This window comes from Maylandia zebra, linkage group LG8 (assembly GCF_041146795.1).
Source record: "Maylandia zebra isolate NMK-2024a linkage group LG8, Mzebra_GT3a, whole genome shotgun sequence".
Classification (NCBI taxonomy): domain Eukaryota; kingdom Metazoa; phylum Chordata; class Actinopteri; order Cichliformes; family Cichlidae; genus Maylandia; species Maylandia zebra.
Window position 1 is genome coordinate 12,732,856 of NC_135174.1, and position 21,440 is coordinate 12,754,295.

A 21,440-nucleotide genomic window follows, 5' to 3' on the forward strand; every position below is an offset into this window, starting at 1 on the left:
ATTGGATGCTGACTTTGTGGATCTTAAATAAAATGCTGGGGGCCAAAAGCTCTAGGAATGCCCAGATCACTGTGGATGAATCAGGAGAATAACCTCCATCACTTTATAACACTCTGAAACCAGCTGATAATGTTTCCCACTAACCTGGACGATGGTGACGATGGCGATGAAGACGGGCGGGGGACACAGGCGGTTTTGGTGGAAATACCAGCGCCGGTCAGTTTCGCAGGGCAGGATCTCGTAGGCCACATAACGGACGAAACGTTTATAAAGACCCAACCCCGTCTCGTCCAGAAGGATCTCCCGTTGCAGTGTGCGGCGGCCATTGGCGATGGCTCGTCGGAAACTGCTGGAGCGTTTGCTGCTCATCTGAGGAAAAGAATAAAAAGAAAACAAAAAGATGCATAAACTCAGTGTGTGCAACATCTTGTTGGTAAATGTTTGAATGTTAATTTAGGCTAATGGCATATAAAAACATCTGTTTACTGTTTATTGTGAAGTTTTAATGATCACGTGAAGGTTTTTCTTCAGTTTATTTTGTTTGATTTCAGGGGGAAAACACCAGATAAGAAGCTCAATAACATTCTCTCGCCTGTATGCGAAATACAAAGACTGTACATAAATGATGGACATAGCCACAGCTGATTAGTAAAGTGCTGTTGAACTGAATGTGCCCATTGCTGTCCTCCAGCTGTCTTGAAACCAGAGTGGACTGCATGCTCATAGCAAACTCTGCTTTATCCCACATTGTGACTCAAAATTGTGCTGTAACTTTCAATAAGCATTATGTTGTATTGAATAAGACTTTAAACTCATATAGTATTTACATAGAGGACAGATCCAATTCAGCAGGTTTTCATTATACTTCTATAGACCGATTTCTTTGTGCAAGTGTAAAATTCAAGCAACTGCTGGCAGTTCGACAGAATAAGAGAACATGCTTCACTTTTCAGGCTACATCCATCTTTCATATACAGTCTATGGTTAAATATAAACGATATCCACAGGAAAATGGAGGAAAGACTAAGCCTGGGTTTGTCCAAAGAGAGCAAGTTTGTGTACCAGCACCTTTAGAGCTTACTATACAACACTCCACATCTCATGCAACTTCCTGAAATCTTGACATAAACATGTGGTTGTCAGGCCGCCAGTGTCTTTTCTCCACCAAGTAGTATTGGTAAAGTTTAAACACAGGACAGCAGAAAAGCCAAGTTGTCTTTTTTAAAGCTAAGTTTTAGTACGGTTCCAACAAGATGATTCATAACATGTTGGGAGTTTGTTATTTTTGGATGTAGCTAGGCTATTTTTTTCAGTCATTATGCTAAGTAAGCTAAATGAGCTGCAAGGCTGGCATGAGAGCGGTATCAGCCTTTCAACAAGAGAACACAAAAGCTTATTATCCAAAATTCCGCCTAATTATTGTATTCAGAAAGGATTAAAGACTTTAAGGAATCAGCACCTTGCATCCTTTATTCATTTGCTGCTTTTGATTTATTTATTTATTTTTAGCTATATGATGATATCATGGTTTTTTTTTTTTGAGGGGGTTTTTTGCAAACAAGAGAACCTTAGAAGCATTACTGTCAACAGCTGGAAAACACCTTGCCAGAATAAACAGATCTCATCTCGCCTGCTGGTCTCATTTCAGCAATTAAATCCATAACTTTCCTCACACTAAGTGGATCAAACAAAAACAAAGGAGGGTTTGTTCTCACATAATCTGAGAGAAGCTCATCAGTGTGACTAATCACCCTGGATCAGAACAAACTAACAGTCATAAACTTCTGCTTTCACAAAGGCAAGACTAGGGACACTGTAGTTTTCTTAACTTCTTACCTGTTATTACATTATTCTTCATTTATGGATGATTTCTATATGTTTAGTTAATGTTTTTGCAAACTTAGACTAAGTGGAATGGCTTACGCAGGACAAAGTCAAGTTATAAATATTGAGTTTATTAGTTTGTCACTTTGACAGCCAGTCTGTATGTCGGGAATGATAGACAAACGCTGGTACAGAAGGGATTTGGTAAAACAAATACACTGCAGTTTAAAAAGACTGGATATTTTTAAAGGAATGCATTATTATTTGTGAATATTGTCAATTCTGTCCAATGACAGCAATACTGAGGTGAGTTGCTGATGATATTATGAACTTTTCTATTAGTGAGCACTGCTGTTAGCCCATGTTAGCTTCTGTTAGCTTCTGTTAGCCCATATTAGCTGCCGTTAGCCCATATTAGCTGCCGTTAGCCCATGTTAGCTGCTGTTAACCCATGTTAGCTGCTGTTAGTTGATGCTACTAAAATGTTCTTTGAAGTGGATCTAACACTGTTGGACTTGGAAATTGGCAAACAAAACCCCCAAAGCTCTAACACAATGTGAGAATGCAATCAAACCGTTTATCAGAGGGAAGGTGCGATTTTTAGGACACTAGCATAACATTAGCTGGCATAATGTTAGCCCATCACCAGCTGCTCTTATTGTTTAGCCCACTTCTTATCAGTTGTCTGGAAATCTGCTGACAATAAGCGATTGCGACAATATCATGCCTAAATATGAGCATGTTTAGGCATGTTTTTCTGTTTTAGAGCACTGACTTCAGTTAGGGAGATGAAGCTTGTGAGGAAGACGAAATGAGGAAGATATTTTATTCAGATGCTTACTTACTGTTCCTTTGATAGTGAATTACTGTATACATTTACTGATTGAATACAAATATCTTGCTTATCGTTTTTATTTTGTGTTTCAACCTTTATTGTTCGTGCGCCCAAGAACATTGTTACAGTTTTGTTCATAAGGCCGGCATGACTGAGTATAATGTCAGTGTAATGGCAACCAGCAATATTCTGTTGTGAAGCTTTTATTCCATACAGCACAAGGCAGTAATATTTTTACAATGCAGAATGTTGCAGATTACATTAGGTACACTGTAAAACAACAGTTTAATGATGGCAAATCTATCTGCCAGCACTTAATTTAACTACAACGCTTCTTTCAGAAACTACACAGTATATGTTCATGACGAGCTTTAGATGTTATTCTAACTAAAGCAGAAGTTGAGAGGTATTTAGTGCTTAATGAATTTGTGAGAGCATGTGAATTTTTATTTTTCCTCCTACAAAAGCTATGTTACATGTTTAAAAACATGTGATTGGTTTTTAGCACACAACAGATTTTTAAAAAAGAGATAAGAAAGTTATTCAATGAGTAGGGTCTTTTTTTTTAATTTAGACAAATGTAAGCCTGACTGCTGGCTAGATCAATTACTCCTCAGGCATTGTAATAATATGTTGTTGAAGTGTGTCCGCTCTTGAAAAGCAAATCTTAGTTGAAAGGAACTATTGCATGGAAAGAAAGAGGGCATTTGTACATGTGTGTTTGTATGTCTTCATTTTAATCATGGGCTCCAGGTTTGCTTAGTGAGCAGGGCCTGTGCAGAAGCTTGCAGGCTGACAGCACCAGCTCTTGATAAGTTATTTAATAGAGGCTTAGGATGAAAACTATCCTAATGCCACGATTTTGACAGCCGAGCCAGAGAACTGCTAGGATAACAACACAGAGTTCTTTTCCACCAGAGTTACCACTGAAAATACTGCCTGACCGGCTATCCACAGCAGGGGCACTTTAGATTCAATATCTGTATTTCCTAATAGAAAATGAGCACGCATAAGTCACAGCTATGATGATGGTGGAAATCTCTGGTGTAGCTAAAACATATGAGGCGAGCTGGCAGACTCGCCTCATAATGTATGACGAAACGAGACTCTAGAGAGAGTAAGAAGGCAGCAGCTACAACAGAAAACCTTACTGTACGTACAGGTTTCACGTAACAGTAACTTTAGACAAACATGGCAGCTTCATGTGAAGTGTAACAGAACCTCTTCAGGGGACCTGCAGGAAGTACAACCCACCATTAAAGGTACAACATCAGTAATTCATTAGCCAGGCCCTGCTGCTTGTACACTCATTATACATAGACACAGCAGGAGCCACAGTGGAAGAAATTGTGGGTCAATATCTATAAAAGCTAATGAGCTAAACATGCTAGAAGACAAAATCTGTAAATGTAGATGAACAAATAATGAAGAAATGCAAATAGCGGCGACTGTTTCTTCCCTCCTCTTCAAGAAATTGCTCAGGCAAAAATCGGGGGGTAAAAAAAGTGCTAATCCCTTTTGGAAGCTAACAGAGCAGGATGTGGTAACTATCCTAACTGTGGGTAATTATGATACTGGTGGTTGTACAGCGAGGGTGTAAGGGCCTGTTGCAAAGCGATAACCAGAACGATGTCGAGCTGGGCTGCTGGCTCTCCCACAGACGGAGGGTTGCATATTTAGTATGGAAATCAGGCCTGGAAAATGCAATTATACAATACTTGAGGCAGGAAGTGGAAGCGGAGCAAAAGGAGCATGGGGACATTAGAAGGCAGAGATGGGAAACATAAGACGGGGAGATCAGATGCCTGTCTGCGTGAGTTTGATTAACAGATTTTTCTGAGGCCACCAGTGGACAGCGAAAGGTGAGATGTCTTAATATAACTGAATGTACAGTTTAAACAAAGAAAATGGGACTGGCTTCTTTTCCAAATAAGATCACAGCTTATTTAATCTGGCTCAGTGACAGCACCTACTGCCTCTTTCTGCATTGCTACTGTATTCTCTCCCATTCATATTGCCTGAGTGAAAAGTTGTTCCCTGAAGGCACGGTTAAGCACGGCTGTCACTCTGCCTCACCTTCTCTGACATGCAGGACTGCCAACACTAAAGTGAGCATTAGCAGTCTTTTGATGTGACGACAGGAGAGAGACGGCAACCAGACAATAACACACACACACACACATAAACGTCAAAAGTCAAAACTTGAGGAGTGAAAAAGCAAAGTGCACAGGGAGGAAAAAATTAATTCACATGACATCAGTATAGCGCTGTAAGGGAAAATCTCTGAGGTGTGCATCAGTTCCCTGATGGGGCACAGTCTGCTAGGAAATAAGTGATGGAGAGGCAAAGAGCACAAACACATATAAAGGCAGTATTCTCCTTTAGGGATGGCTGATTGGAGCAGACTGACAGCAGTGTGTGCCTCATGGTGGCTGCAGGTTGTACGTGCTGCTCTCAGCTCGAGTCAATCGTTCTTGATGGATTAATTAGCCACACCACATGGTCAATACCATGCAGCTCAATACTAATTAGCAATAACAATTTGGGGGGGAAAAAGCATCTTAAAGGCCATCCAGATGTCTGCATTGCAGCTGCAAAACAATCCATAAATGATTCTGATTATGCCCACTTTCCTTCCTCCTGCGATAAATCAGTTATCGATGCCGAAAGAATCGAAGGCTGTGCCAGTTAACAGTGCTACAGATTCACCATCACCAGGCTAACAGCGTCACTGTTTGCATTTACCATCTAATTTGCGAGTCATCCAAAGGGCCAAAAGCACCCTTCTCCTTTACTCTCTCTCACTCTGTCGTGCTCTCTCGCAGCAGCCTCTAAATCACTGCGGATCTCAGCCTCGCTGATTCTACCCTGACCCAGATACTCAGGTTCTTTCTTACTCAAATCCTTTTAAAAAAATCAGAGTCCACCTTTTTTCTTTTTTCCCCCTTTCCCTCTCAGCAGTTTGCGACCACAACCCTCCTTCATGGCTTAATAGTTGCAGCGCTAAAACTCCAAAAAGAAAAAAAGCCTTTACTCCAGGACACTTAGGCAAAGTGCATTACTTTTAGTTGGGAACCCATCTCCAACACAAAGCTTCAACTGGAGTTCAGCGTGCAGTGGGATGCTGATAGGTAGCATCTGTGTCCCAGGAGAGAGATGCCCCGTGAGCACTGTGACTTGGGAGACCTTGGAAACTTTAAAAATGCTGTAATCGCCTACTTCCAGAATGAAACTTTAACTAGACTTTTGACTCTCAAACGCTCAGTTTAAGACATTTAATATTTATTCAAATTCAAAAGTGTTTCCCCAACATCACCTCCTGAGGGACCGGAGAATATTAGCGCAACATCTGGGCAAAAGGATAAAAATGAAAACAGGAAAAGGCGAAGTCCTAAAAATCCTTCAACCTGAACACAGAGAAACCCCTGCTATAATCTCTGAAGCACACACTTCACCCATGTAATTAACCATGGCTGCCATTTTGTATCTCTTTCGAACATTAGCCAAATTACCACCCGAAGGAGAGCGGTGACACACTTCTTCAGCTACATAGCTGGAACATGATAGCATCAGAGGGCTCAATAGGTGAAATTAAACATAGGATAGGAATACATCAGACTTCCCGGTGAAATCCTTTTTCCCCGAGTTCTTAAACCCATGCTCATCTTTCACACTTTCATCCCCTCCAAACCCCTAATGTATGACCTTTGAAACCTCAGGTGTCTTTTAGCCTTCTGAATTGATCAAATGTCTGCGTTTTACTGTGGAGCTGCTTGAAAATATCTATTGGTTTCCTTGTGCAGAAGTCTGCACTGATTAGCAGTCAGACACAGACCACTAGTCTTTCGTGTATGTACGAGTGTGTGTGTGCAGGCGTGCGTGAGTGTATGCACAGTTCCCCAAGAGAGGCTTTAGCAGAGCGTTACTTATTCACCCCTCTGGCTGAACTGATGGAGTTCTCTGGCTCGGATCGCCCTGCATGAAAGATGACTCGAACGTGAACGACGCGCGAGGCTTGTCTTGTACTAGTGCGAGCGCGCACGGTCTCGCGCAGACACCAGAGAAGCTGTTGCCTAACGGTGTGATTCAAAACACATTTACACCCACTGAGGTCGAGCGAGGCAGTGTGAATTCACGGCTGCAAAACTCACGGAGCGAATGTAGAACAACAAATCAGGAAAAAAAAGAAAAATGTTGAACACAGCCGCTAAGAGACACAACAGAGAGAAATCTCACCAGCTTGTGAGCTGAAAAGGCACAGATTGAGAATACACACACACACACACACACACACAGACACACAATGCATCTTGCTATGTCCATTTTAATAATGTGCAGGGGTGTTACATTTTCCACAGAGGCCAGACCACAAAATCAATACAGACACCAGACTTCAGGCAGCGGCTATAACACTGTAGCAGCACTGAACCTTCCAAATGACAACACGACTGTCATCTGTTATACACTGTGGAGTATCACTTACAAATCTGCTTCAGATACAGTTATGTGAAAAGAAGCAAGCAAAATAAATAAATAAGCTAAGGGAGAACTGGACTAAATCCAATCTTCAGAGAGCGAAGAAGCCAATGAGGTGAGAGCCACGCAGAGCGAGGAGGGGAAAGAAGGCCCAAGGTATTCGCCCATGATCCGGATGAAAATGTCATATTACGCTCTGCACTCTGTCTGCAGAGCTCACGCGTCACGTGCTGCACGATGAGAGGCCAGATTCGCATCAACATTCAAATATCCTCTAAATTACTCAGCAAAGCTGCACACACAGGGCTCATGTGTATGAATGAGAGTCTGCCTGCAGTGTGTCTGTGTGTGTCTGTGCACATCAGGGAGAGGGGAGGCGGTGAGACAGACAGCAAGGAAGTGGGAGGCTGCATCAATTAATAATAAACTTCTTGAAAATGTTTGCATATATGCAAATTGCACGCATGTGCACAACAGCGTGGGTATTGTTCGCGTTCACATGTGCGAATCAGACGAATCTTTAAAAAACAGACCTGGGGGTCGATATCTGTGTGAGACATGGGTGCTCTCAAATTACCTTAGATTGCTGCCGACTACTACCAATGCCGGCTACTAATCGAATGCAATTTGCATTTGGCTGATGGGCAATTTTAAAAGTGTCTCCCTGATGATGTTGGAGGCGAGGCTGTGTTTTTTTTTTTTTTTTTAACCTCTTTCCTTTGCAGAACATATGTTCACAAGAAAAAGAGAAGGAAATGAGATCCGAGTGCTCAAGGAGACAGGTTCATAATGAAGGGGAGGCAATATTGCATGGACTCAGAAGGGGAGGATTCAGATGAGATGCAACAAGATGAGAAGGATACGGAAAAAAAACAACCCACACTTCAACAATGGTTGCGAAAGAGAGGCTGTTCTGTGGGAGCAGCACCTCTACAGTCTGTAGTGGCACAGACCTCAGAAATGGGACCAGCTCCAAATTGAATGGCCTCATGTGGCCTTTGCTACAAATCATAGGGAGCACAACGTGCAAACACAGAAGCATGCATAGAGGCACACACACACAGAAAAAGAGATAAACAGAAAAAGAAAGCAGGAGCGGGGGAAAATGAGCTTAAGGAAGAGAAAACATCCCAGGAATTGCACTGCCTTGAATTAATCACTATGCTTACACCCTACAGCACCAGGAGCCAAAAGCAGGTGCTCATCTGTGGGCTTGGAGAGACTCAGGCTTTCAGATATAAAGCTCTACATGAATTTGTAACTGCAAAAAGAAGAGCAGGGAATGAATTAAAAGGAATGCATGCTTCACATTAAGTCATCTGTGGCTGTGGTTAAGAGATGACTGCACACAGACTGTCCTCACATCAGCTTATAGAACACTTTCTGGCACATAATCACTCATCAGGGAGTCAAACATTAGAAAACGGTTCAAATTAAACCATGAGATGTATCTGGAATATTGGAAAAACAACACTATTCAGCCATATTGCGTTTAATATGTTACTCCTTACAGTATTAGTGTGTTTCAGTATATATGTGTTATAATAAACAGAATCTATTGCTTCGACACGGTGCTCTGCCAGCTCGGTGTGGGTGTTTCCCGCACTTGCTGTTGCCGGCTTGTGAGGTTAAGTGTCTGGATTTACCGACACATTAACTGGAAAGATTGATCCTTCTTTTGGAGGACAACGACCTAAATGGTCGAGTCAATTTTCGCCACTGCAGAGCTCGCCGGCTCTGTCTGAATCAATTCTGTAACCTTTCTGAAATCCAACAAAAAGAGGAAAAAAAAGGTGGGATGTTTGTGTGCGTGTTGTTGTGCGCAGCGGGATACAAAGCAACTCCCAACTCGCATCGCTATTTGCGCCCGTGCACGTGCGCTCGCGGTTTCCACTCACCAACTCGATGAGCTCCTGGTAGCACACCTGCCCGTCTTCATTGCTCTGGACGAGGGCTAACAGCATGTCCAGCTTGGATGGGTCCAGCTGCAGCTCATGGTGCTCCACCAAACTGGTAAAGTTCTCCACTGCAATGAAACCGGTGTTCTCTGGGTCCAGCTGAAAATAAATAAAAAGACAAAAACAAAGCCCTTGGAGTAAAAACCGCAAGGCAGCCGCTACAATGCACTATTATGCATCTTTATTTTTTAATAAGCAGGTGTCAGTCTGCCCTCTGGGAGAACACATCAAGTAATAGACAGCTGGGGTGTACCAGTATTTACAGACACAACAGAGTCTATTCGGGGCTTGACACCAGATTTCATTAAGCTGATGCTTATATGATGTCTTTAAAAGACACTTTAAACCTCATAAAAGGAGCAAATCCATTGAAACCCAACATGTTAGGCTGTTGAAAGCAGCAACAAGAGAAGGGCGAGTTTGTCATTCTAGGTTTCCTAAAAACACGAAAAACAAATCAAAACCAAAAAAAATCCTGACCAACTTTTCAGTCTTTATTCCTGTGTGGGTGCCTCCACACGAGTCTGTTTTTGGCCACATTTGCGACTCACAGTCCGTGTGTTTTTTTTATAATCGCCACTCACAAAGACCCACAGCCCCGTGGGTTATTACTGCTGATGTCTGTATGCCCGAGCTGCTCCTTGTAATTGATTTAAGCAGGAGAATCTCATAAAATCATCTGAGTGTTTTTGTTTGAAATAGCACCAGGTTAAAAATGGCTTGTAAAGTATAGGGTGTGTGTCTATGCTTGGTTTATGTAATGTGGGGTCTCCCCCCCCCCGCCCCTTTTTTTTCTCCAGCATAACATACAGCACTACTTCATTTTCTTCTCTTTTTAGTGATGGAGCGTTAATTTCTCATGCCCGCTCTCCTTAGTGCATCTGTGTTTGTGAGACTGTGCCCGAGGACAAACCGAAGCAGCACAAAGAGACCGCATGGGAAGAGTCCTTGCTGCTTCTCTTTTGACTGTTTCCTGAATGCTAACAGTGCCTCATTAGGTTCTGGAGAGCATACCGACGGCCTTTTGTCGCCCCAGGAAGGGAGGGGGGGTGAGGTGAGCTTTTCAGATGTTGCGTCAGGATGTAGTCAGTCATGCTGGATCATTGTTGGTCGTATCACAAGTCCATGAGAAGGATCTGATCTAAAAGCTGCCTTAGTCTGGACGTGATCTGCACCGACACTGTGTCGGTCTCTACTGCAGGAAGTTCAAAGCTAAAGGCTTTACTGCTCAACGAAGGAGCAAAGAACATGAATCAGGGAATGCATTGGTGTGAGAGTGTGCATTTCAGATTTTCACTCCCTGGACACTTTTTAGTCATCTGGGAGAGCGTTAGTGAAAGCAGGAAGTTCATAGTAAGTTTTAATGATTTAATTAGGATGAGTGTTTTCTACTGCTACGTGATGTAGTGAAGGGATATTGTTAATACTCTACAACCACTAAATAACTCATCACCAGGAAAAAATAAATCTTATACCCTCAACAAAGTGTTTGTACTCACATAAACTTACTAAATTTACATTTATGTTTGACTGATGACTGTTTACACATCACATATTGACTGTGAATGTGATAGCCAGCACTCCCATGGCAGACTGGAATGAACATATTACCAAATTTGTGGACACAAATGAACCAAAATAGGAACAACACAGCCCCCCTGTTTATTTTTAGGTAATCTCCTTAACTCTGCGTTCCACGGATGTTTGTTAAAACAGAAGAACCGAGCGCAGCAGCACAGTTCTCTTCAGTGTTGATGTGTAGTGTACCGAGATATAGAGGGGGGAGGGGGTGACAGCAAGGAGGCAAGAGGTGAAAAATGGAAGAGGTAGGTGGGTGGTTGGCGGGTTGATGAAATGAAAGAAAATGGAAAATGGCGAGATTAAAGTTGAAGGACGAGAAGGTATGAAACAAGAGGGGGGAGAGCGCCAGAAAGGAGACGGGACTGAAAGTAAAAATGCCTCACTGCCGTCTGTGCACGTCTGGCTAACCCAGCGGTCTGGCAGTGAGTCCTCTACTTCTCTTTCCTATAAGAAGGCTGTGACACACTCCAGTGCTCTGCATCCTTTTGCCACAGAGGAGAGATAGATCAGATTCTAATGTGCTCCCGGCTCAGCCCGGGCTGACAGGGGGAACAGAGAGCCACACTGGGGACGTCTGATTACTGTCAGCCTCCATATGTCAGCACATCACTACCCTACACATACAGCAGAAGTGCACAGGCACGCTGTATATGGCTGTGCACATTTACACAAACCACAAGTGTTGACACTGAGCTGTCATACTGCACAGGTACTTCTCCCTCCATGGTATGACCTTATTCAGGAAGAACGTCACATAGGGGAGACTGTCTGCAGAGGATACACGAAGGTGGAGGACTGGTTCTTGTAGCCAATTAGGGTTATCAATTACCAAGATGAGGCACAGTGAGATAAATGAGTGTTGGCAAGAGGGAGGGCCTGATTTTTTTCTTTTCCCCCCCTCCCTTGGACAGGCTGTTGACGTGCATGAACAAGGGAGCGGGGCAGAGAAACAGAGGGAAGAAAGGGTTTGGAAGAAGGAGGGAAAAGCACTGAGAGGGAAGCAGTTATTGAAGCGATCCAACACTGGTGAGGGCGACACTGGTGAGGGCGACACTTTGACAAGCTGCATGCGTTGCCATGGTTACGTGGTTTGCCTGCGTGTCATCCCTTTCTTGCATTTACCCCTACAAACATATTGGCATTCGAGAGGCAAAGGAAAGACACAACAGAGAGGGGGCGAGAGAGAAAAAGGCTGTAAAAAAGGGAAAAGACGGCAGGAAGTGAAAATAAAAATGAAGATGGATAAGAAAGAGACCAACGAGATAAGAATGAGGCGGTGCTACGATGAACTCTGGGTGTAGATGTAAAGGGAGGCGGAGCGGGAAATTATGATGGTGTCGAGGCAGACGGATCAACCGAATCGAGCTGCCTCAAGAGCAAGTGTGAGGAGGTGGACAAGACACAGGATGAAAATGTATACATGCGGAGGGTAGAGAGGAGAAGAGTGCTGACTGCAGGGAAATGATCTCAGTGTTAACCCCTGGGACCTCCGTTACCTTCAGCACAGCGACTGACTGACCCCAGCCAAAGACTGATTTATCTGTCTGTTCCACAGGAACTCGAGGGCAAACCCTCGAGAACAGGGACAAACCACAAACCCCCAGCTGTGACACGGATACAGACGGCAGTGCTGAAAGTAGTTCGGCCATAACATTAAAACCACTGACAGATGACATGAATTAACATTGATCATTTTGTTGTGAAAACCTCGAGACCTGGCATTCACGTGGACGTTACTTTGTCACGTTCAGAGCCTGATTCATGGATGCTCATCTTCACAACCCAGAGGATCTTCTATTAATGTCCCAGTGTCAGACACTGAAGGACACCCTCCAGAGGGTCTGCATCCAGAGCTGTTTAGGGGTTACAAGAGGGACGAATACAATAGGGCAGCCGGTTTAAATGCTGTGTAAAACTGGTGTATAATCTTACATGCGGAACTGACACTGACAGTTGCTCTGTAGCACTAATGGAGCTGTAGCTAACACTGCAGTGACATTATCAAGGGCAGAAAGCAGAGATGATTAAACTGTCTACAGCTTGTATCCATCCACTTTAATCTTTACTGCTTTTTGGGCTCTTTGATCTAAAGAAAAATTATTCAACAACAATACTGATGACTGATTGATTAAAGTACACAAAAGCTCTTAATTTTGGACTGTGGATCTGACAATGAAAAGCACAACAAGGATTCTATTTCCTGATGAATACCGCTTTTAGTTTTCAAAATGTGTTCAGTAGTATAAACTTTAAGAGAAAACAACCCCTTGCTCCCCTGGTCTGTGACCTAAGAAGACACTTTCCTGATGAGTTTGTTGTCTCAAGTTTTACAAAATACTGCATGATCTTCATTTTATAAATTATTGTCAAAAAGCAGGATAAAGAAAAACACTTTCAAGAGTGGATTTACAAGTCTCTATCGAGCAGATTTGAACAAATTAGTTTCTAAGTCTAATTAGCCCCACACTAGTCATATTTGTAGTTTCATAATGTGACTTAAGTAACCAGTGTCTTTATGGACGTGTCCATCTTTTACATACAGGCTATGCACAGTAGCTACAAGTACTAAATGAATGGTTGCTTGATAAATAGCATTTAGTCATTGGAAGGATAGTGGTTTCAGTAACGCCTAACTAACAGGAACGTAGCAGCACTGCTGGCGTGGCTCCCTGGTACACACTCAGTGACACAATGCTAACCCTGTGGCACGGAGCCAAAAAAAAGACAGTCCACTTTGGTGTCTGTGAACAAGAGCACCAAGCTTGAACGCTGCTGTGGCATTTACAGGGCAAAGCGTATTTGCATGACATCAGATTTAAAAAACAACAAAACCCTCTGAATTGTCTCTGCTGCCCTCGGGATGCACTGGTGTTCACCAACAACTGGGCCACCGACTCCGTAATTATCACAATGCTTGTTCTGCTGTGCTATTAATATCAGCGTGTTGTTAAACTTTACCGCTCTAGTGCTGCGACGTCACAGGCCTAAGATCTAAATCGCGCCCAAACAGTCATCGGACTCCACTTTCTCATGTTAAGACAATGCAAACACAGGGAATTTCAATTTCAAATACAGCTGAATACAAAGAAGAAGAAAAAAAGAGTGGTGGACAGAAATGTGTCAGAAAAGCATTCAGAACCCCAAGGCCTTATGGGTGAGATCTAAATACGATTAGACCTGAATGCTTTCGCGGCTGAATGCTGCCAACCATCAAGTTACCTTATCAGGGACACTAGAATAGAAAGGCCACCGTAAGCATGCGTTTATGTGTGAGGCTGCATAGGCCAAAAATAGCCCACGCTCAGCACTACAACCTCCTGCAGACAAAGACTAATAAACTCATGTTTCTACGGTTTCGCTCGCCTTCTTCTCCCCCTGCAGCATTTTCACGTGGTTCAGTCTGACAGACCCGCAACAACCCCTCTCTTCAGACCTGCAGTCCTCACATATGCATAAGACGTCAAGTCTCCACCTATAGTGGTTTCGGAAGACTTCACTGAAACTCCCAAATGCTTAAACTCTACAACAACTAAAAGATGCTCGATCTGAGGATCTATCAGGCCAAGTTTGCCTCAGTTTTCCAGCAGCAGTGAAATGAATGATGCATAATTACAACATTCCTGGTTTGGACCTATCCCTCCAACATATACCTTTTATTTGCCCGTTGACTTGATTGTCTGATAAATGCATCACTCTAAAACGAAGGGAAATAGCATTCAAATTATATCCAAATCTATTTTTCTTTAAAAGTAAAAGACGGCAGATTCGGCATGCTAGACAGCGGAAAAACTAAGAGGCGACAGTGACTGCATGATCATCTCCCTTTACATCCGACTACAGTTAAAATACCCTTGAGAGAAGCACTTGATCTCCAGGTGCACTTGTAGATTTGCTTAGAAGCTGGCAGGATATTGCTGTTGTTGTGGAAAGCCTCCAGTGAATGTGACAAGAGAAATCTGGAGGGCAGAGCTGCATCAACATGAGGCATGTTCAGCAAAACATTTTCCTGGATAAAGATGAGGGAGGAAAGTGCTCGATGTTTAGGCAGGCAGAAGGCTTTGTAAAAAAACAAAAAAAACCAAGCTTTCCTGCTCTCCGTCCAAATGCTGTTGGCAGATTTCACCTCATTTTAGTTTAATTAGAGAGACCTTTTCCAAATCAAAGGCCGCCGCATGGAGTCCCAAAGGTGGAGAAAGCCTGTCGTCAGCCAGTGTGAATGATTTTGGTCTAGACTTGAGCTTAACAGAACTGCTCAGCTGTGGCCTTGCAAACTGACTGTATGCAAATACTGGTCCAAGCAAAAACAAAAAACATAAACCCCCCAATCAATAAAACAACTAGTAATTTACAGTGTGGAAATATTGGCTTTGTCCCCCGGCTAAAGACCTGTTACACTGAAAATGGATATTGACAGAGATTAGTCAGCCTCACACTGCAAAGTATCTGTGAAGGAATATGAACTGTGGCTAAATCACTAATGTATTTAATCTTAAATCGCGTATACAGCGCATGACTCACCGGTGCCACCACACTGCATCTTTTCAAATAACCCACACGGGCTTTTTCCAATTACTTTAAAAACCACACGCATTCATAAAAAACGCAATCACAAACGCACACGCATCCTAAGTACAAAGTCTAGATGTGTGTGTCTGCGAGGCAGTTTACTGTGTAAGCACTTTAATGTGAACATGTTTGCAGTCCCTTGAGTCAATATGTTGCAGATGAGCCACTCGTGACCCGCCTAGACTCTGCAGCACACAATCAATTTCTTCCTTCTTGGACATAATGACTGTCCATACACCCTGACAATCAGTGAACGCCCCCAGTGGGCCGGGTTCTCATTAAAAACAGAAGACATGCTAGTTAAAAAACAGACATCAAAATCCAGTTGAACGTCTGCCTTCAAGCAGCCCAACCCAAGCGTGCACACGCTTTTTTTGGTTTAAACCATTTTGGTTTTGGTAAATTTGGAGATGGCAGACCAAAGATAAATATGACTGAAGAGTAAATATGGCAGCTTGGCTTGAAGACAGATGTCAAGAGGCACATTTTTCACTAGCCTAAATATAGTCACAAACCCTGTGTTTCAACTTGGCAAGAACCTCCAACATGGCTGGGGACAAAAAAAAAAGAAAGATGGAAAAGTTTAAAAACAGACACTGTTATTTGGCCTTAAAGGGGAAAAAATGACATATATATTTATATAAAACCAGGGCTTCAGGGAAACTGTCTCACTGTCTCAGAAATAAAATGTTAAATAATCCTGCAAACTCAAAACCCTCGGGTGTTAATATCGGGTGTGTGGCAAGTGCAGCAACTCAACCTAAACTGCAGGAAAAACAAACACAACCATAGACATGCAGAAGGATTGCTGCAGCATTTACAGTTGACCAAAAGACTAAAAACCATCCTTCATTTAGAGAACACAGCGATCTGTCTATCCAAGCATCCATGCATTCAGTATATTCAGTATCCATCCATCAGCACACACATCTCCTTCAGAATTCCTTCTATAGACCGTGACACGATGGTCTGCCTCCTGCTGTGGCTCAAGATCTGACCTCACATTCTTGTGGCCAACATCGCTCCGAGATGCTTTCATTTGTGCCCGTGCACGCACAGTCCCTGCTATCAATCCCAACATCAGTTCTCAGCACAGCCTCCATGTCTCAGTCCCTGGGTAGACGGCGAGGTGGCCGGGATCCTGTAACCATAGAAACCTCTGCCGCTGCTTCCTTGCTTACCTGCTCTTGTATGAGCTGAAACAGGGAGCTTCTATCCATATACTGGCCAGGGAGGTGAGAGGAGCCGCCGAGGACAAGGGCATAGGGAGGAGCGAGAGAGAGGAGGGTGGTCTGGTTGGAAAAGATGGGAGAAGGTGGAGGGGGGAGATACGGTTAGGTAGCCGCTGGTGCCTAAATAGTAGCGTCAGGCCGTTTCGTTACTGCCGTGTTTCCCCCCCCCCTTTTCCTGTTAATGGTCCCTGGGTTTTCTTGCTAGTGGCGTCGCCGGGGTGATAAACGGGGGTGCTGAGTGCTCGTCGGGTAGTGCAAATGGACTGTGACTCTGCTCCGTGTCAGTACAGCGTGGCGCGGTGGTAAACCCAGCTTCAACAGACGACAGGCAGGCACGCAAGGCAAGGCAGATCCAGCAGCTCTCATTCACTCTCCTCCTCCTCCTTGCTCTCCTCTATCCCATTGCACTGACTGCTACCTCTCTCTCCTGCTCTCCCTCTCTCTCTCATCCCTCTCCTCTCTCTCTCTCTCTCTCTCACACACACACACACACACACACACACACACACACACTGCACCGCCTGCATACCAATGAGGCAGAGGAGGGAGGCGGCCTCTCGCTTCCAATTGCAGGAGGGGAAGGAGTGGCCAGGGGCTGCGGCTCCTCTCCTCACTACAAGTAAGGCGTCTCGGGGAAGGAGGAGAGGATGGGTTCCACTGCGGCTTTGCGCTTACTACTGCTACAGACACCCCCACCCACACACATGCACACACACAGACACATGTCTGGTCTGTTACATTCATACATACACAAAACCACACAGTGTAAACAAGACAAAAGCTACTAATACACAGACATATGGTAAAATACTATCCATGTTGTGTCTGTCAATTTCAGCCACACACGAGATGTGTTGCATAAAGGATCACAAGGAAAAAGAACTACTGATACCACTGATCAAACCTTAGCTGTTCTGCAGCCCTTTACGTTCTAATTATAATCTCTGACACATTAGCTCGTTGTAAGGACTGCTCTAATGATCAAACGGACTCCCACCTCCAACGCACACAAACATGAAATTGAATCAGACAGCTTGGCTGGCTCACTGATCGTCCACTGAGCTCAGACGAATACCACAACAACAATAACACCGACCCAGAACCCATAACTGTTCATTAAGTAATATCAGAACAATGGTTCAATCTACAACACCTGACAGGTAATAAAGAGACTGGTTGCGGGGAGGAGAACATAAAAATAGCTGAAGTTGTTAGCGCTCAGGTGGGCGTCAGTCCTTTCTTGAGATTGTTTAAAAGGTGTTTTCTTCCTGCACAAATCCACAGTGACCCCTCCTCCTCAGGACAATGGTGATAATGGCAGTGTAATGTAAATCTTAGTTTTATTTTATTTTTTTAAACCCTCTCCAGTGGAGCACAGTGTCAAGGCTGTGACTCAGGGACCGCTTCAGCTAACAGATAATGGGTGAGGCGGCGATGTTTAATGTCTTCTGTGTAACTCACAGTCCCTCTGCTTGCTGAAACGATTGCAGTGATTGCACCACATGTTTGGACCTTTCTCTTCATATAGATGCAAAGTGGTTTATAAGTTCTCTTCAATGTGAGAAAGGAATAAATAAAATATATATATACCTCATTACAAGGACAGTATTGTCTTGTGCTTTATTGGGTCAGATGGAGCCTGCGAGCTATACAAAGCCATAAGTAACTGCCGTATTTATTCTAATGGTTTTGGCCTGGGCCACAGTGAATATGGCATAGCTCCCAGACCTTCCCTTTGTCACCTCCCATTATGCCAGTCTGACACTCCTGTTTGAACAAAACCTTAATAATTACCCTCCAAGTCTTTGGAGATGACAGGATTCCATTTTTTTCCTCCCTGCGTGGAAAGACTGAAGTCACGCCATGACGTTCTTTGTTCGACTACTAATCAATGTTAAGAATTAATTTGTCTCCAATACTCGGTAGTTGTGAGCCTGAATACGACCGAGCTAATTACGAGGTCACTGCTGGAGGATCTGCAAACTGCAATGAGCGAGACAGATTGAAAAAGCTGCCAAAGTGAACCTGGATTCAACTGTTGCCTTGGTAACCTCAAAGGACTTCCATCAAACAATGATAGACAAGTAAAAAAATACATATCCGGTGCGGTAAGAAAAACAGCAGAGAACCCTCCTAAGAGAAACGCCCAGACTTTGGAAAACTGAACACAAAAGATGAATTTAATGTAGTCTTCATGAGATTTCTTAGCATAGAAATCCAAAATTAAACACATACCGCTCTATTGAGCCACACTACGTCAAGTCAAATGCCCTCTATGGAACAAAATGGCACTTGATGCAAGTAAACAGCATTTTCAGCGGTGTAAATAACATGCCAACAAAGCTCACGGCCCCACCAAAGGTCAAACAAGCATCATTGTTGCCATTAAACCGAAACCAAGTGACATTAGTCGACCCAAAGAAAGTCCAGTCTTCGGCTGCCTGAAGCATCGCCAACTGAACGAGCCCGACTAAACCCTTCACCTCTGGTGGATGGATGCAGACGGCAGGATGAGCCCAGGCAGACCTGCTCCTCTTTAACAAGCCCTGAGAGCTGCAGACAAAACACTGGTGTAGCCTCTGCGTGAGAATGGGGAGAGAATAACAAGGCCGTTCAGGGAGTGCAGAAATGCACGTTAATTAGACCACCAGTCTACACTCTTCCTCACCAGCTTAACGACCTGCAGGTCCATAAGGCAGGTGTTTGTGAGAATAGCTGTCCTTCACTGAAAGTGCGGTAAGATGAAGCTATAAATGAATGCCTTAAAAGGTCTGAATTCAGTGTGCTTAATTGTACACAGCCTGCACTAGCATTATTAGCACGAGAGTTGGATACGTCTGTTTACAAAGCAGAGACTCCAAACTATGGATTCATTTTAAACAGGGTGGGGGAAAAAATCATTGTTTATCTTAAACAATCTTTAAAAGACTTTTGTTAATTCTTTTGTTCCAATCTTTATTAAATCTAATTGATATTCAGACCTGCTGCTCAGTCTGGACTGAAAATAAGGCTCTGTTAACGATGCAGTTTTGATTGTTGCAGCAATGTGAGGTTCTACACAGATTTTATATATATTTTTTAAAGCACTTGGCTTTAATAACACAGCATCTGGGAAGAGGCAGCTGTCACATGTCTGCTGTGGAGTAAATTCTTTTACAACACAACCGAGCAAGGTTTGATTGGCTAAATCTAGAGTTTTCATAACTGAAGACGAAGTTATTGGAGATCAGATCCTTAGGTTTAAATTTAACTTCATATGTAAGGAATCTACAACCAGTTTGAAAGTTACACTTCACCCTGTAAACACACTGTGTTAAAAGCTGGAGTACACGCAGTCATGATGTTTTTGTATTTGTTTCATTACTCTAAGGAGCCACTATTTCACAAAATAACACTTAAACCCCCCAAAACAAACAACTTGCCATCTCAGTGTTTGAAAGACGTCCGTTAAACAAAAGAGGCAGAAAAATCCGTTTTGCCTTTTGTTTTGTTCCCTTTGTGGAGATGTTTGTTATGATGTGTCATGTGTCATGCCTAGTATACCATTTCACACAAAACGCTTAAACACTCCAGTCAATCAAAAGCCCCGTGAATGCCCCGATATTGCATACTGCTTCAAGATGATACACTATACCTCTTGAGCCTTTGTTTACCTCGCTGTACCTCATATTCAGTAAAGTAAAACATCTCAGCCAGACTCATCGATTCCTGGCCCCGTCTATGAAGAGTATAAACCGCGCTGCAGAAAGCAATAACAAGAAATTACCTCGTGAAATCTTATTTGTCTGGTTTGTTGAAAGGGGAGTAGTGGGAAGGAGACACATCGACACCTGAGGATGTTTCTGTGTGGACGCTCAGCTGGAGCGCTGTCTGGTGCGCGCTGGGAAACATTGCTGGAAAACAACCAGGGGGAAGAGAAAGTTTGTGAATTCACTGAGAGAAAAGAGACAATAAACTCAGGGAGAGTGGCTGGTCTGAAAGTTGTTTTGGAGTGCAAATATAATCCAGTCTGCACAATATAATGAACGCTCAGCATGCTGCCAATGTGCTTGATCTCAGCATTTAAGTGTTGCTCTATTATTTTCTAATCTAATCTTCTGTAAATTAAGGACACGGCTTGTTCCAGGAGGGGGTTTTCTAATAACCCGTTAGCCTCCGCTAATCACAAGGATTAAAATAGATGAGGGGCTTCACACTCAAGCCACTGAATATCAAGCAGCAGGTATTGTGCAATAGAGGGAATCACCCACATGATAAAAAAAATAAAGAAAAATGGCAGAAAAATGAATCAGGTCACTGAATGACACAGTTTTAATCCAAACTGCTCTACTTAGAAGATTTCTTGGGGACATAAAACAGAAGAGGAGGGGAAGAGGAAGGAGAGAGTCAGAGGAAGGAGGCAGAAATTGGAGGGAAATGAGGAGGGGGGAAGGAAAAGCAGAGGGGAAAATTACTAAAAAGAGGACTGTATTATATATTCTATGATCTCTGCCAACTCTAAGCTTCACAATATTCTCTTTCTCTCTCTCCCACACACACACACGAAAACATGAAGTGCAGATTAGACCCAAATTTTGTTTTCAGTGCTACAAATGTGGTGTAAAAATCAGATTTTCCGAGGATCTTCTCATTGATAGGATTGGGAGTCATGGAGAGACCTCTGCTGTTTAAGGCTGCAGTTGCATCATCTGAATCCAAGCTTGTCCTCCACGTGCTTTCATGTGTTTTACACATGAAGTACAGCGATTAAAGTTTTAGGCCCTACAGATGTAAATATTTCTATTCAATGTGCTGCACCGCTCTGACCATCAGTCATAAAGAGCCGTCTTCAGCGAACAAGAAGAAGAGGGGGGTCATAAAGATGCCCCACAAAGCCGTATCCTCCGTAACCGTAACCACCAGTGATCAGACTAAATACTGATTATTATTGGTGGTATAAAACAAAACATCTGGGCAGAACTGCAAATG

General features: G+C 43.3%; 1 protein-coding gene across 3 annotated transcripts in view; it reads right to left on the bottom strand.

The window, feature by feature from the left end:
* The window catches only part of rhbdl1 (rhomboid, veinlet-like 1 (Drosophila)), a 57,375-nt gene extending 37,025 nt beyond the window's left edge, over positions 1–20,350 (bottom strand). The window contains exons 1-3 of one of the 3 annotated variants that reach the window (XM_076887363.1): positions 20,239–20,350; positions 9,034–9,192; positions 145–369 (exon numbers count right to left, since the gene is read on the bottom strand). In XM_076887363.1, coding sequence (XP_076743478.1) covers positions 145–369; positions 9,034–9,099 — 291 coding nt within the window. In that variant the 5' untranslated portion in view covers positions 9,100–9,192; positions 20,239–20,350. Of the gene's footprint in view, positions 1–144; positions 370–9,033; positions 9,193–10,107; positions 10,176–16,421; positions 16,871–20,238 lie in introns of those variants that run through there. The other 2 variants (XM_004562469.4, XM_076887364.1) reach the window with 2 other exon arrangements.
* Between the last annotated feature and the right edge of the window lie 1,090 nt (positions 20,351–21,440).